This window comes from Ailuropoda melanoleuca, chromosome 15 (assembly GCF_002007445.2).
Source record: "Ailuropoda melanoleuca isolate Jingjing chromosome 15, ASM200744v2, whole genome shotgun sequence".
Taxonomy (NCBI): domain Eukaryota; kingdom Metazoa; phylum Chordata; class Mammalia; order Carnivora; family Ursidae; genus Ailuropoda; species Ailuropoda melanoleuca.
Window position 1 is genome coordinate 79,948,599 of NC_048232.1, and position 15,672 is coordinate 79,964,270.

The 15,672-nt window shown below is 50.9% G+C and overlaps 1 protein-coding gene across 1 annotated transcript; it reads right to left on the reverse strand.

Annotated features, from left to right (window-relative positions):
• Window positions 1–1,794: 1,794 nt before the first annotated feature.
• Window positions 1,795–15,539, reverse strand: EIF3D (eukaryotic translation initiation factor 3 subunit D). Its single transcript, XM_002914521.4, has 15 exons — window positions 15,388–15,539; window positions 12,867–12,999; window positions 12,523–12,568; window positions 11,340–11,476; window positions 10,760–10,845; window positions 10,109–10,181; window positions 9,063–9,175; window positions 8,219–8,351; window positions 7,561–7,708; window positions 6,657–6,787; window positions 5,884–5,969; window positions 5,674–5,803; window positions 2,858–3,000; window positions 2,392–2,675; window positions 1,795–1,943 (listed from the first exon to the last, which is right to left on the reverse strand). The coding sequence occupies exons 2-15, from the start codon at window positions 12,987–12,989 to the stop codon at window positions 1,930–1,932; spliced, it is 1,647 nt and encodes a 548-aa protein (XP_002914567.2). The 5' UTR covers window positions 12,990–12,999; window positions 15,388–15,539; the 3' UTR covers window positions 1,795–1,929.
• Window positions 15,540–15,672: the final 133 nt, after the last annotated feature.

A 15,672-nucleotide genomic window follows, 5' to 3' on the forward strand; every position in this document is an offset into this window, starting at 1 on the left:
TGGGAAGGCAGCCATGCCTGGTGTGGAAAGAACCTGATGGTCTAACTTTGCATGGCTGGAGCTTCTTTTTATTAAAGATTGTCCCTGGGACCTCTCTAGAGAAGTCTTTGCTGACCTCTCAGAACAAAGTATCCACTAAAGAATGCCACTTATCTATTTATAGCCTGTATCTGTATCAGAGAAAAGGTCCATAGAGCAGAAATGATCTTATTCGCTCTGGTGACCTCAGTGCTTCCTCCAAGATTTGGCATACAGCAAGCCATCAGTAAGCATTTGTTGAGTAAACCGTGAAACCAGACGGGCTATGCAAAATACCTTACCAAAAGTAAAGTAGGAAGGTCTATTTAGTGGTTGTGAAGATGTGAGAACGGGTGCTAGCAGATCATTAAATACAAGAATTAGTTGCTGGTCTTATTTGGTGAGTAGAGCAAAGTCAGGACTTATGAAGTATGGCAGGGCCTTGACAGTAGGCTGACAGGCAGGGGGATGCGGTGAAAGGTTTGAGTCGGGACTAAAGCCATCAGCTTGAGGGCCCCAAGCAGGATGGATAAAAGTAGGGGATAGATAAAATAAATGAAGCATGTGGAAGTTGGTGCGGTTTTGAGGGCCCAAGGCTGAAACTGACTTCCACCTGCCCACTCATCCCAGCTAATTCCACTGGATTGCATCATGGTCTGCAAGAGGCAGTTTGGTGAGGACCAGGCCCAACTCTGAAACCCCATGGCACTTGTCACAAGACTTTAAGGTCTGCTTTTTAACAATTTACATATCTTGAAGACTCCCCAAGAAGCATGTTGCATGCCCTGGCTAACTGTAGCAAAACCAGTGTTTGGTTGCTTTCTGAGGCTCGATTATTATTTTTTAAAGATTTTATTTGAGAGATGGTACGAGCAGGGGGAAGGGGAGAGGCAGACAGACAAGCAGACCTCCCACTGAGCTGGGTGCTGGATATGGGACTCGATCCCAGGACCCTGACATCATGACCTAAGCCAAAGGCAGATGCTTAACTGCCTGAGCCACCCAGGCTCCCCTGATGCTCAATTATTTTGATTAGTAACTTCAGGAATGTTACTCAAAAGGTGAGCCTGTTTCCTCATCAGTACAATGACATCACTTTGACCAGCATTCCAGTTTGGGTCAGGCTCAGATGAGGTATTTATAGAAAGCTTAGTATAATACCTGGCAGGGTAATTACTTCAAACCATCAAGAATAGAACACTGTTCACTTACAAAAAGTACGTATCCTAGGCATTCTGTAGCTGATTTGTGACACACTGCTTTGAGGGTGCCGGCTTGGGACTCTGTCACCAGCCCAAACCAAGCTTGAGAACAATTTACAGCCCAATGATCACCACCCAGTGGAGCATCCATCAGAATCTTCTGGGGCAGTCTCTTTCATACGCAGCACACCCACCTCAACCTTCAAAGACCGTGCCCTGCTTTCCCTTTTACTAGTGATTTGTTTCTAAGGGCAACAGCTGGGTCTGGCACACAGCCTGCAGGCACCCAGGCCTGTGGAAACGGGCCTCTTTTGGGGACCTCCATAATGTCCCTCACAAGTGACAATCAGCCCCAGGAAAGGATCATGTCAGGCGGTTCCAAGAACAAAAACATCTAGGACATTCATCCTCTGACGGGAGAGTAAAATGAGTAATGCTCGGGAACGAATGAAGGAGCCCTGATTATGAGCTCCCGATAGAACACGACTGTACCTCACCGTCCCTCTCCCAAGAGCTACTGGGGGTGGGGGAAGGAGGAAAAGCTGCCAATCACAACGGAAGCACGTGACGAAGGTAAGAGACTACATAGTTATACTTTATTCCACCGTCAAACTTCAGACAGCAAGAATCAGACAAGCATTCCATTAAGCACCCAAGCCCTTCTAGGCTCAGCGGAATTACAAACTCCAGCTTCATGTCACCGTCTGGTTTAAGTTTCTTCCTCTGAAAGACACAAAACGTCAGAGAAATGAGCCATGTCACACTGGTGAACTGCTTGTGATTTTTACCACCTCCGCTCGGAAGTTAAGCCTTTCGGATCGCCATGGGGCTAACAGGGATTTCCTTCAGTCGCCAGCTGGTGAATGAAGCAGGAAAGAGGCCGCCTGGAGTCGGCGGAACTAGCCCAGGGAATCTTTTCTCTTTCAGGCCACCGGCTACCCATTCCACTGCCTTCCCCTCTATGCTTCTTACTCATCTTAGCCTCTAAAAGGCCCCTCTCGCCCTGGGGCCCTCATGTGATCTAAAGGTTCTTGAAATAGCCCCTGGCGCCAACATGAAGGCTGCTCCCAAGTCGAGTGTCAGGGAACTCTCAGAAGTTCTACTTCAGGGCTCCAGAGAAGGAGTCCCTCGCTCGCTAAGTCTAGACTTCAGAAAGAGGCCTGCTACACACCTTCCTCCTCCTCCTCCTCCTCCTCCTCCTCCTCGTCGTCCTCATCGGAGCTGAACGTGCCGTCGGGCAGGCTGTAGACGCGGATGACCTGCTTGTTGGGGTCCTTGAGGATGAGGTACTTGCCCTCCTCCAGCTTCATGCAGATGTCGATGACGCAGCGCAGGATGCCCCAGGCGTTCTCCACGCTCAGGTTGATCTGGCTGGCAAACTCATTGGGCTTGAACTGCTGGGTGCCCAGGATGACGTGGCGCGAGGAGTCTTTCACGTGGTACCGGGACACGTAGCTAGCAGGGAGAGGGGCCTTAGTGGTGGGGACACGCATACACAGAGGCACAGCAAGACCTGGGGCCAAGGGGCAGTTCCTCCCAAGGGAGAGGGGAGAGGTGAGCCCCGCCCGCAGACCCCTCCCTGCAGCAGATGAATTCAGGACCCCCCCCCCCCCCCCCCANCCCGACACGAATCTCACCCAAGCTTGAGATATTCCGACCCGGCCAGCAAAGCGCAGCACGTCCATCGGGCCAACTTGTAGCTGTTGTTCTTCAGCTCGGTGGCAATGACGGCCCCTCGCTGAGAGTCCAGCTTCTGACGCCAGTCAACGCCGTTACAGTGCTGCGGGAGGCAAGCCCAGGCACAGGAGTGAAGGGGGGGCTCCTACTGCCTGAGGCCTGGGACCTCCTTCAGCAGAGAAGGAACTCCTTTATGGGACTCGGAAGTGGGGGAATCCACAGGTAGCCCAAGGTAAGACTGTTACCATTAAAACGGCAGAGACACAACCCCTCTGCGCATAGCATCCCACACAGTGGGCAGCTGGCGAACTGGAACACCATTCGTCTAGACCAGGACCCACGTGTGCACAGTGAAACAAGTGCCATGTGAATGGCAGGGGCAAGCGTTCACGTGTGCTGTGTGGGAAGGGAGGGCTCCCTGGACGCAATGCAGTGGCTCACCCAGGGGAGGACACTGACAGAGGCTGGAGGTGGCGTGATCCGACAGGTATAGAGGGAAAAGCCACAGGCCGGAGTCTGATCTTGTGCGTATACACGTGCAGAGAGATCGTCTTCTCCCACCACCTCTTATATAGAAGTGGGAATCTGGGACCCAGAGTGAAGTGACCGGTTTAAGGTCACATGGCACAGATTCCCAGATTGTCTTGGTTCATGGCAACCAGAGACCAAAAAAAACACTGGAGTTAATTAAGTAGTTAGGTCCAAACCATTCAGGGGTAGTATGTAAACACACGTTTCCCTCAAAATCACTCTTGTGAGTTTGCTGTGGCATTTCGGGAGCCTCTCTGCACAGCCGTGCTGCACGAAGGGAACAGTGGTTTGGACAATTAGTTGGCAGAGATCAAGCGGCTGGGGGTTGGGGTGGAGGAGGGCACTAAGGAAGTCAGGAGACCAGTAAATGCCCAGTAACAGGCATGATCAACAGCGTCCTAAACTGGGGTGATGATGGCAGAACCGAGGGAGAAGATGGATCGCTCCCGTCAGTACAACAGAAGCATGTGGGGGGGACACGGGGACAAAGGGGCAGGGTGGGCAAGAGAGAGAAGATGCTTGAGGCTGAGTCTAAGGGAGCAGGAGAGAGACAAAGCCAAGTCAGAGGTGATGACAGAAATGAGGACATCGGAGGGAAACGGATTTCGGCAGAAAAACAAAGGAATGGGAGTCCAAGCAGATCTGAGGAATCACTGTTAAGAGTTCAAGGTTGAGGCCTGAGGTAGGCACAATTCTAAGATGAGCCCCGATGGCTCCTACCCTCGTGTGGGTGGAACCTGTGAAGATGAGGAAAGGTCACGCCCACGGTTAGGCATCTTCTATGTCAAAGGCATTCCGCACATGTAATTAAGGCCCCTTAAGACAGGGAGACCACCGGGGTGGGCCTTACCTAACCTTATATCTGGGTGTAAGCCAGACACGGAGAAGTCAGAGATTGGAAGCACGAGAAGAATTGGTCGCGCTGTTGCTGATTTGAAGACGGAAGGGACCCTCAGGCAAGAAATGTGGGGGACCTCAAGGAGCTGAGAAGCCCCAGCTGACAGCTGGCACAAGAACGGGGGTGCTCAGCCCCACAACAGCAAGGAACTCTGAAATTATGCTAACTAGAATGAGCCTGGAAGTTTCTTCCAGAACCTTCAGATTCATTTTGAGCCTTTAATTGGTTACGGAACAGAAGACAACGAATACAAAGCTGTACAGAAAAGTAACTGACAAAGCCATGCAGGGGCTGACCTGACAGAAGGCTCCCCCAGAGCTCACGAAGGACGGGAGCCAGCAGAGAACACAAGCGTGGGGAGTGAAGAAACGTGCAGGACTAGAGTCAGGTAGCAGCACAGAGGGCAAGGCCACATAGCTACAGGGACACCGAACGCTATCGGGAGGCCCAGCAGGAAGTCTAAGAGGCGGCCAGTGGCCCCAGAGCTGAGCTTGAAGAAAGGCTTCTGGTGTGCCCCTTCATCAGCTGACAGAGGCTAAGGGACACACGGGGAGTGGGAAGTAACAGCGGTAAATGCGATCCCGGGGGATCTAATGAAGGCAGAGCAAACGGCCCACAGACTCCGTATCTCCTTAGACCCCATTCAACGTGCGCCTGAGCTGTCCTTCCCACGGAGGACCCTTTATTCGGTACAGCAGCGCCCGGGAGCACTGCCCCCCTGCAGCCAAGTCAGGCACAGAAGCCCCGGCAGCTTCAGAGAGGGGAGCAGCCCAACAATCACGGATCACCAGCATGAGAGGGAAGCAGAAAGAAGAAAGATGAAGGAAGCCCATTTCTTTCAAGAGGCCTCCTGAAGAGCCAAATCTTCGCTGATCTGAGAATCTCGGAGTTCAAGAAGGGAAGGAGTTGGAAGAAGAAATCAGAAGGCTGGAGAGAAGGCAGTGGCTGCTCTAAGTGAAACAGATCAAAAAAAGAGCTCTGGGGCTTACAGGACACCTGCCAACCTAGACGATGAGATCAAAACCAGACGCTCGCAGAGACCAGGAGCCCACGGGAGGGCAGAGGGGAACAGAGAGGGAGAAAGTCCTGTGGGAAGGTAGTTACTACCGGTTTCTGTGTGCAAAATAAGCAGAAAAGTTCTTAAGCCTTAACCACATTCTACACACACACACACGATCTTTCTCACTAAGGAACTAAGGGGAGGAGAAACTCTGAAGCCAAAAAAAAACCCAAATCTTGGTAGCCCTGTAAGTGATGTGGGGGGACATGAGACCGAGGCTCACAAAGGCTAGCCAGGGACAGCACGGCCCACAGGAACCACAGACAGGGAGACCAAGCATGCCTCACCCTAGAATCCCACTCGTTGAGGGTCTTGATGTTGATGAAGGACACTTCCCCGTTGGCTCCAGTCATGACGCCGTCATGCTCACAACGGACAATAAGGTCAATGTCGTCTCCAAGCTTCCACCTGCGGTACCTGCAGCGAACACGGAGCTTGTCTGGTCACCGGAGACATCGGATTTCAGAGAGGCCGCCCAACCCAGGTGGCTGACATACCGGTAGGCGACAGAGGCGACTTCATTCTTGTCCATGTCATCCTCCACGAACGGGTTTGGGTTGGGGAAGTTGTATCTTTCCTTCCCCTGCCAACAGACAGAGGCGTCACGAGGCAGCGAGCACTTGCGGCTGAGCCCATCGGCCAGACCCCGCACTCGGCTTAGTTACAGCCCTGGCCGGCTCCCTGTAGCCCAAGGGGCTGGTGGTGGTGGGCGGTGTTTACCCCCCACCTCGAGCATGAACCCCGACAGATCCCGAGTGCCTGCCTGTGCCACCTGTGTGCTTCGTGTGTCTGAATTAGCAGCCATGCCCTCCTCCCGCCGTTTCACTTTTCTAGAGCACGTGCCACCACTAGTCACAACACAGGTTTATTTAGTTTACTGTCTTTTCTCCTCCATTAGGATGAAGCCTCCTAAGGGCAGGAACTTTGCTCACTGCTAGATCTCCAGCACCTAAACAGTGTATTTGTATAAAACACCATATCTGTCACAATAGTTGAAGGAATCTACACAACCTGTCCGGCTGAGACAAGTATTCTTAGTACTCTAACCTCACACAGAAGAACCGTACACCACAAAGCTTTGAAGTGGTGGGTCGGGGGTTCAGTCGGGCAGCCTGACCTCAAAGCCCCAGCTTGGAGCTCCTCTATGACAGGCAGGGACCCCATCTGCCCTGCTCAGTCCCACAACCCCAGAGCCTACAACACAGCAGAGGTTCCAGAGACAGAGGTTGACAGAACAGAAACTGGTGCCCAGAGGCTCTCACCGCCTCACCATTCTCAAGCACTGCTGGGAGAAGTTGTGGTTGATGTAGGTCGCTTCCATGGCCAAGTTGCGGGGCGAATTGAAGGAATTGCCTTCATCTTGTGGGGGTTCATTGGCGGTCTCACTCACTGTCAGGAGGTCTGCAAAAGTGGCGGCATGGTCACCCACCCATGAAACTGAGCCATCGACAATGTGCCTGGCACTGCAGGGAGAGACACAGGCCCGTCCTCCCAAGAACCACCATCTGCCAAGCCGGCTCTCCCGAGTGTGGGGTGCAGAGGGGAGGAAGTGCGGGGCGCTGTTGGGTAACTTCAGATCCTCTCCAGCATTAAATTCAAGCACGTCTTAAGAAACTGATCCCCTTTCGGTCTTTTTGGGTTCCTCAAGAGAATGTCTGATTTTGTCAGCTTTTTAGCAAACAGAAGGCCCTAAGCGCCTCAGGTATGGAATCACATCGTTCGGTCTCAACTGCTGTAATGTTCTAGTGACCTGGTTTCCCTTCATGGTATGTGTATACACGTTTGTATGGTACAAACACGTGCAAGTGTTGTTTTCCCATTATAAATACACTGAAGGAAAAAATGGAATTAATTTAAAGAAAAATATGAAGTACGTATTAAAGGTGGTATGGTGTGTTGGAAGAAGGCAGCAAGGTGCCGTTCAAAGGAGTAACATCTGCAAGCACGGTACTGGGGCCCTGGGAGGGCTCAGAATGTCGGCGCCTCGAGGACGTACTGCAGCGACAGGCCTTCCCTTCTCCAGGTCCCTGAGCAGGTGGGGGGAGGAGGGAATGCAGCCACGACTGTCAGTGCCTGCGGGGAGACGTTTCCCGCCCACTCTCTAGTCCCAGGGACTTGCCGCGAACCAGCACAACACCCAACACCTTTCTGCTGCTCCCAGACAGGCTTCTTACCAAAGTCAGAGTTGTCCCTCTTGTCAAAGAAGAGCTTGGACCCGACTCTCTGCACAACAATGTCCCAGGAATACACGGAGCGGGTGCAGCTCATGAGGGTGGCTAGGATGGCATCAGTGGCAAACACGTTCCCCTGAGTTTTTGCCAGCTGCAAAGACAATAAGGAGAGAAAAGTCTAAGTGCCCATCTGCACGGAGAACTCCAGCTTTCACGCCCTCACGTACACGTGCACGCTGTCTGACGGGTGAGTCTGCAGCACACCAGCCCGCAAGCTCCCACTGGCAGGCACCAGCCTGGCACACGAGGGCCTGCAGCTCTCCGGGCACTCGCTACATTCCAGGACGGCACCTCGCAATGCTCTCGTCCTCACCCCGTGGCTTGTGGGAAGCACCTTCAACCCGCTTCAGAGGTAAGGCAAAGAGGTCTCAGGGAGGTGGAGCGAGGAGGCACGGCGGTGTGGGACATGAGCCCAGCTCGGCTCCCTGCCAGCATTCCAGCGTAGCCAGCGCGCTGCCTGTATTACCCTCTGACCCTCTCCCGTTCAGAGCATCGTATCTAAAGGGGTTCCCGAGCACTGCCCGATTCACACGTATGCCCGTGTGCTGTTCCTCCTGCGGCCTCCGTGGCGGAAGCCGGCCACGCTCCTCCTGGGGCTCACCTTTCGGATGACGGGGTCGTCGGTGGTGGTGACGGTGTGGAAGATTCGCTTGATGCTCCGCAGCGGCTTCTCGCTCCTCGTGGTGATGCGGTCGAAGGCTTTATCGTAGTACTCCAGGGCCCCACAGCACTCGCTGCGGGAGCGGGCAAGACGCGCAACAAACGGGAAGGTCAGCTTAAAAAAGAAAACACGCCGCGGAGGGGGCGCCTGGGGGGCTCAGTTGGCTGAGCATCTGACTCTTGATTTCGGCTCAGGTCCTGCTCTCAGGGTGGTGAGAACAGGCCCCACATCAGGCTCTGCCCTCAGCGGGGAGTCAAAAGTCCGCTTGAGATTCTCTCCCTCTCCTTCTGGCCCTCCCCTTGCTTGTGTGCTTTCTCTCTCTAATAAATCAATCTTAAAAAAAAAAAAAAGCCATGGAATCCAAAGTCTTATCCAGAAATCCAATAAATAAAAGAAGAGAGAGTTTTTATGACGAGAACAGGAGAGACAAGCTCTCCGAGTTCACCCAGGTCCCTGTCCCTTAAGCTCCAGATATGGGTCCACAGAACAGTATGAACACAACTGATTGACTCAAATTCCCCCTTTTAATGACAGGGAGACTGAGGCCAAGACAGGGACATGGGTAGTTCCAGAAGCTTCCAGTTGCGTGGACTTCTGGCCTGGCGCTCTGGCCCCCACTGACTGACTTCCATCTACTATTTGAGGTCAACAGCTCTTTGTAACGTCAGGAAAAGCTTTGCTTCTGATGAACTACGGTCTTTCTCTTCCTGCCAAGAGCCATGCAACTTGCTGCAGGTCCACACACAGAAACGTGTGGCCAACGGTAGCCAGAGAAGCCACTTACATGTCCTGTGGCTCCGACACTTCCAAGTAGCGCATCTTCATCAGCTGAGGAAAGTCCATCTCCTCCTTCACCTCCCAGTCACTGCGCACTTCCACCGAAGAGTCCCGGGGTTTCTGCAGTGCAAAACCAGGGGAGAGAAAAGAATTACAGCCAGCACGTAACATCAACAAAAGGCAGGTTAACAGTGTGAAGGGCTTTTAAGTCACTAAATCTCTCCAGAACATCCGCCACGTGCTGGCTGCTTTGTAAGACAGCATCCCTGACTCTTTGGAGTTTACAATCTAGAAGAGGACCGAAGGAGTAAAGAGGTCGAAAACCACCAGGAATTTTACTCCCAGGTGATGTCGGCACCCAGGGCACACCGGCTCTTTCACACGTACATATGTTAAAAAGAAGCTCTCGCAGCTGCTTATATTTCTCACAGGGTGTTAGCAGAGCAAGCATCGCATCCAGCAAAATCTAACTGCTGCCAACCGAGACTGTCTCCCGCTTACACGTGTCTTCCGTTCTCACAGCGTCCCCACAAGCACCTGCACACGAACATTGATGGCAGCATCTTTTCTAACAGCAGCAAGTGGAAACCACCCAGGCACCCATGTACCACTGAACGGACAACAAAACGTGGTACATCCACACAACAGATTCGGCAATAAGGAGGTACTGAACACACCACAAGGCGGATGAACTGTGAAAACATGTTCAGTGAAAGGGGCCAGACACAAAAGACCACGTGTTGTAGGAGTCTATTTATATGAAATGTTTAGAAGAGGCAAATCCAGAGACAGAAGAGATTGGCAGTAGCTGAGGGCTAGAGAGAGAGAACAAGGGGTGACTGCTGAAGGGTATGGGGTTCTTTTCAGAATGAGGAGAATGTTCTGGAACTGGCTGTGATAATGTGGGCCCGTATCCATGAATGTACCAAGAACTACTGAACTGTACACTTTAAATGGGTGGATTGTATATTACGTGAAGTTTTAATAAAGCACTTGTAAAACCAAATAAGCAAAACTGAATTTCTAGATAGAACTCTAGTGTGGATACACTACCTGTGACTTTTGGTCCCACTTCTGCCTCACTCCGAATTGTTTCTGAAATTTTTTCTGCAGTCGTATGCGCTCTCTAGAAAGACAAGAAGATTGTGCTTTTGGTGCAGATCCTTAGGTAAGTGGAGTTTCGAAGGGCAGAAGCTGCCATTCTCTTCTGCTAAACTGCATCACTGACTTCTCAGAACTAAGAAAACGGGCTTCATGAAAAAGAGCAGACCAAAAGAGTGCACGCTCAGGTGCTGCTAAGAGACACACTGCCCCCCACACTGACCAGGTGGGTTCCACTCCCCCTCCAGAGAGGCCACCGGCAGCCTCAGCCCGGCAGGGCTGCTGCACGACACAGCCCCCAGCACCCTGTGTGAAGGAGGCCCGGTAGACCCGAGCCGAGGGAAGCCCCAGAGCTCTTCTTACCTGCCCTCGTTTCCTGCCAGCGCCCGGCCACTGCCAAGTACCTTCCCACCCCGCTATCTGCCAATGGTGGCCCTCGGAGAATGAGGGCAGGCCCAACAGTGGCTTCGCTGGCGTCAGGAAGGTTTTTGTTTTTGTTTGTCAAGATGGGGAAGACAACCGTCCTCCTGCTTTGGCCCAGTGATTTCAGAGTATGCTCAGTCCTGGAAGGGTTCCTGGTTCCAGGAGGACAGGAAACCTCACCTCTCTTTCTGCTTGGCGCTCTTAGGCAGGGTCTGTAGGTTGAATTGCAACATGTTCCGTCGATCTTTGTCTCTGCGGAGGTTCCGCTGGGAATTAAGAAAAAACACCCATGTTAAATTCCTGGGGATCTGACGGACGATAGGCAGCGCTTAATGGGAGTTCTTTACTTGGAATTCGCACAGACGTATGTTCACGTTTTTTATTGAAGTTTATGGGCTTCTATTAGAGTTGCAGTTTGCCTCTTTATGTATTAAGATGTAGCCCGACTGGACCATCTGCTTAATAAAGCCTGCACACAGCGATTAAATGAGGCAACAGGCACCTTTTTACCTGATGCAGACACCCCCTCTTGGCACAGACGCACAATGTCCTAGCCTACCACAAAAACCTCAACTATTTAAATTCATCTCTGGACCCAGTATAAGTTTACTTTAGCACAATGTGTCACTGGTCGCTACCTGGAAGTCACTGAAGACCTATGAAAATGCACTTTCATCAATACGCACAAGGTAGCATTTTTAGCAGGCGGCGGCCAACGGTAATGGCCCCTAGATGGTCAGATTGCTGGCTCTTGGCCTACCTGTGCAAACCGCATCCGATTCCGCTGGTAGGCAGTCTTCTGTGTGCGCGCCGTGTCCACCAGCTGGAAACTAGTTTCATCCTCCTCGTGGAAATAAGCATACTGACTTCCACCACCAAACTGAGAGGAGTACTTATCTGCAGGCAGAGGCGGTGACGTGTAACAGCTACTACCTACAGACTTTACACACATGCTCGTCTAAAGCCCTGCTACTTAAAGTGCGCTCTCTGGACCCTCAACAGAAGTATATGCTGACAGACTCACCCAGATTCACTAAATCAGGATCAGCGTTTTAAGATCCCTAAGTGATTCATGTGCACATTCAAGTTTGAATAGCTCTGGTCTAAAGAACTTTCTAAGTCAAGACAGAGTCGGAGGACCTCAAGCCCATTTCACACCCTGACTTACTCTGTAAGAACAGGAGTTAAGATTTACTCTCCCAGAAGGAGCAAACGTGGGGCATGCATTATGCAAACAGGCAACCACCTGTATCATCTGGTACCCAAAACAGACAAGTCTAATGGGTCACGATATGCTTTCTGCTGACCTCAGCCTCAGATACTTTTTTTTTTTTTAAGATTTTATTTGTCAGAGAGGGCACGCACACAAGCAGGGGGAGCAGAAGGAGAAGCAGGCTCCCCATTGAGCAAGAAGCCCGATGTGGGACTCAATCCCAGGACCCTGGGAGCACAACCTAGCCAAAGGCAGACACTTGACTGACTAAGCAATCCAGGTGTCCAACCTCAGATAATCTTAACTTAGTATTCCAAGTAGTCACTTCCAAGAATCTCAACTGGCAAAGAAGAAAACCCAACCCATTTATTGTATCAAGATCTTAAAACCTGGGGTCCACTGATTGGCTTCCCAGGTTCAGTAAACCCTAGGCACTGGAGTGCAAAATGGGAATGAAGTCAATGGATCTATGAAAAGGTTGGTGGTTCCCTAAAAGTGGGAGGGGAAAAAAAAATCTCACCATAACCTATTAAACCTATTTAATGAACAGCCTAAGTTCTGGGGCCATAAAAAAGCAAAAGATACTGTCTAGAGTTTAGACTATGCCCCTAAAAACTATGAATTATCATCATCATTTTGTTCCTGTTCTAGACTGCTTTTGGATGGAGCTTACTAGAAAAAGTAACAACCCTCCCAAGGCCCTTGTCTGGGCAGTCAGTTGAACACTTACTTGTGTACCTCTTATCTTGGTATGTGGCACCTGTCCAGTCTGCAACCTGTCAGAGCATCAAGAGAAGAGCACACAGGTCAATCAGACACGTTTCTGCTGACCCAGAAACCCCCGTAAGTGAAGATACCGTCTGGGAAAAACCAAAGGAGGACTGGCTCACAAGGCCTTTGTAAGTGCCCAGTTCTCCTAGGACTACTGGAAGTACCCAGGCATTCTAGCCTTCCCCAGCTGGTGTCCTTATAAGGAACACAGGAGTTATGCTTTTGAGAGAATAAACTTGGAATAAACTAATGGAGGGTAGAAGCCACAGCTTAAAAGATTCACTCTCACCAACAGGCAAGTACCTTTCCTAGCCGATCTCCTTTGCTGAACGGCTGGTAGGGCATATCCCGAAACTGCTCGGGCACCGCACAGGGACCCCAGCCTGAGGGGTTGTCCTGGATCACAGGGGTCATGAACTTTGCCATCTTCTAAAACCTTAAAAATACAAATAATGTGAGTAGCTTAAAGGCCTCCAAGTACAAAGAGCCTTCCATTGAGGTAAGCTAAGACATAATGATAAAATTTGAAAGGCAACACACAAAATGGAATACTCAATTGTTGAGCTCCTACTAACTCAATCTGTTTCCTCGTAGATGATACTGTGAATACTTAAAACTCGGAAGACCACTAACAAAAATGATCTACTGTATTGCACTGATTCCATGACACCCACTTTCCCTACTATTTTGTCTTTGAAATGAGGCTGCACCTCATGCCTGATCGGTTGTCTAATTTTAGTTGACAGTTTGTCTTTCTTAGTGCTACATAACATAGTGGTGCCTCTTAAACTCAGTGGTGTCTCAGGTTTGATGGAATGTAGTAAACTTTTCTCAAGTTCAATAACCGTGTTCTAGTTCTCAGAAAAACCTTCACCAAGGCATACAATTCGTAGCTTCCCTAAGTCTCAGGGTTTTCATCTGTAAAATGAGTAAGACCCTTGTTTAATTCATAGCACAAGATCATTGCAAAACACTTGGTAGTTACACATATGAAAACGCTTCCATTTTAAGATGCTACATAATTACAACTGGGACTTGCATAAAATGCGTTTACACAGAGCGCTGAGAAAAAAAGAGCCCATAAGTATAGCCTGATATTTAACTTTTCTTTCTTGTTCTTCTGATTTTCTGTAATCAATGCAAATCCTTATGCAGAACAAGCGGGCACAGAGCCAAGCAAAAAGCCTGTCAGAAAGCTGGGGTTACCCTAAACCTTAGGTCGTAAAAGCGGCCACACATCACGTTTGTAAATATTATGAGTACCAGTCAATGTTCTTGCGTTTACCCTGCCTAAACTCAGTGGATGCCCCCAACAATCCTGGTGTAGCTTCTAGTATCATCCCCACTCTTCAGATCAGAAAATTGAAGCACAGAGAAACTAAGAAATTGTTCAAATTTGCAATGCTAGTTGATGAAAAAGATTTGAACCAAAGCAGTGTGGCTGGGACCCACACTCTGCGTAATGCCATAGCTCCTCTCAAGCAGGTCTTTCTGCCTGACAGTTCCTATCAAAACCCGATGCACTTACGCACTTATCATCCATCGTAATCCTCGGGTGTGCTCCCAGAGGAAAATTCACTGCACAAGTATTTCTGGAGCCGGGAGAGTAATCAAAGCGCACAGACATAGTGATCATATGAAGTTCTATGTTCCATGATGGGGAGAGATTCAGGCTTCTTACAGAAGTGACAGCAGGGTGACAGCAACAGGGAACGTACCCGAGAGCTTCATCCTCCGACTCTCAACTTAAGCTATACTACAGGAAGAGCATTGAGAGGAGTGGCAGCTTCAAGATAACTCTCGTTAAAATGAATATTTATTGAGCTCCGACAGTGTGTCACACACTGCTAAGTTAGTGAACAGCACTAACTCCCCCACACCCCCATTTTAGAGATTAAAAATTTGCAGCTTGGCCAATTAAGCTGTTGCTCCGCCTACTGTTTCCACACAGAGTTGATTTCCAGGGTTGTCTGCCGTAAGTCCAGCATTCCTCCCATTATGTTATAGCTGGGCGGCAGCCTGAAAAAAATGGGGTTATAGACCGTACCTAGTGACCCAGTAACAATATTTCAAAACGTGTTAAAAAGAAAAAAAATCTAGTCATTCTGCCACAGTTCAAGATGGAAACAGACCCAAGGCTCCAGCAGGTGGGAGGAAGTCCCCTGGCTTCAACGCAAGTAAAATAAGAATGAGCACAACGGAACCAGAAGCAGAAACAGCCAGCCGTTGTATCGGAGTGACAGAGGTATCGCTGACAGGGGCTGGGTGGGGAGGCACCCTAGGGCACTCAGAAGGGGCCCTGTGTACGGCGGGCCACGGTGTCGTGTAGATTATACAGGCCACTACAGATCAGACGCCATCAGTCCCGGAGGAGAGTTTCAGATCAGAGATGAAACCTATGCCCCCACAGCTGTCCATTTCACAGAAAAGGAAAGAAAACCTTTGGACTGTGAACTCCTCAGAGCAGGGTCGAACACTGCTCAGCTTGGAACCCCCCCAATAACTCCTTCACAGAAACTCTGGGAGCCCCTGGCCACTTTGAAAACCCCGAGACCCAACGGGGCTAAGAGATATTATCAAAGTCGCTCAGTCCGTGGCCACAAAGCGGAGCCTAAGGCCAGGGGGCCTCACCCACAAGGCCGTGCCCCGCACCCCTAAGTGTGTCGGGCCTGGGGTCCCCGAAGGCGGATTCCTGCCCCGCCCAGCGGAGGGGCAGAGGCGACCGGAGACGTACGGGAGGTCTCTTCCGGGAGGCCTCCGAAGGCCAGGCCCAGCCCAAACCAGTTCCAGAAATCCATGGAACCCTATGGAACACTCCACTCACCTGTAAAGGCCTCTGCCGGCCCCGATGGCGAGAGATGGCCCGGGTCAGAGACGGCGCAACCAGCTTCCCTCCGAAGAACAGGGAAAAGGAGGAAAGATGCGCGCGCACCGGCCGGCGCCGTAAACACAATCGGCGCTGTCGTAAACTGCCCTCTAGCTTCCTCTGGAATCAACGGAAGAAGGCATGAGTCGTAAAGCGACGGCACACCCGGAAGGTCGTCACTGCTCTTTGCGAGGTGTCCTCGTGGTCTCCGAGGAGCCAAAACGCCGGAGGTGTGTTTACAGT

Excerpts from the sequence above, each read along its gene's own strand:
- EIF3D (XM_002914521.4), bottom strand. The coding sequence starts at position 12,989 with ATGGCAAAGTTCATGACCCCTGTGATCCAGGACAACCCCTCAGGCTGG. Across the intron at positions 11,477-12,522 it reads CCAAGATAAGAGGTACACAA|ATAAGTACTCCTCTCAGTTT; the intron begins GTAAGTGTTCAA and ends CTCTGCCTGCAG. Across the intron at positions 10,182-10,759 it reads AGCGCCAAGCAGAAAGAGAG|AGAGCGCATACGACTGCAGA; the intron begins GTGAGGTTTCCT and ends TTGTCTTTCTAG.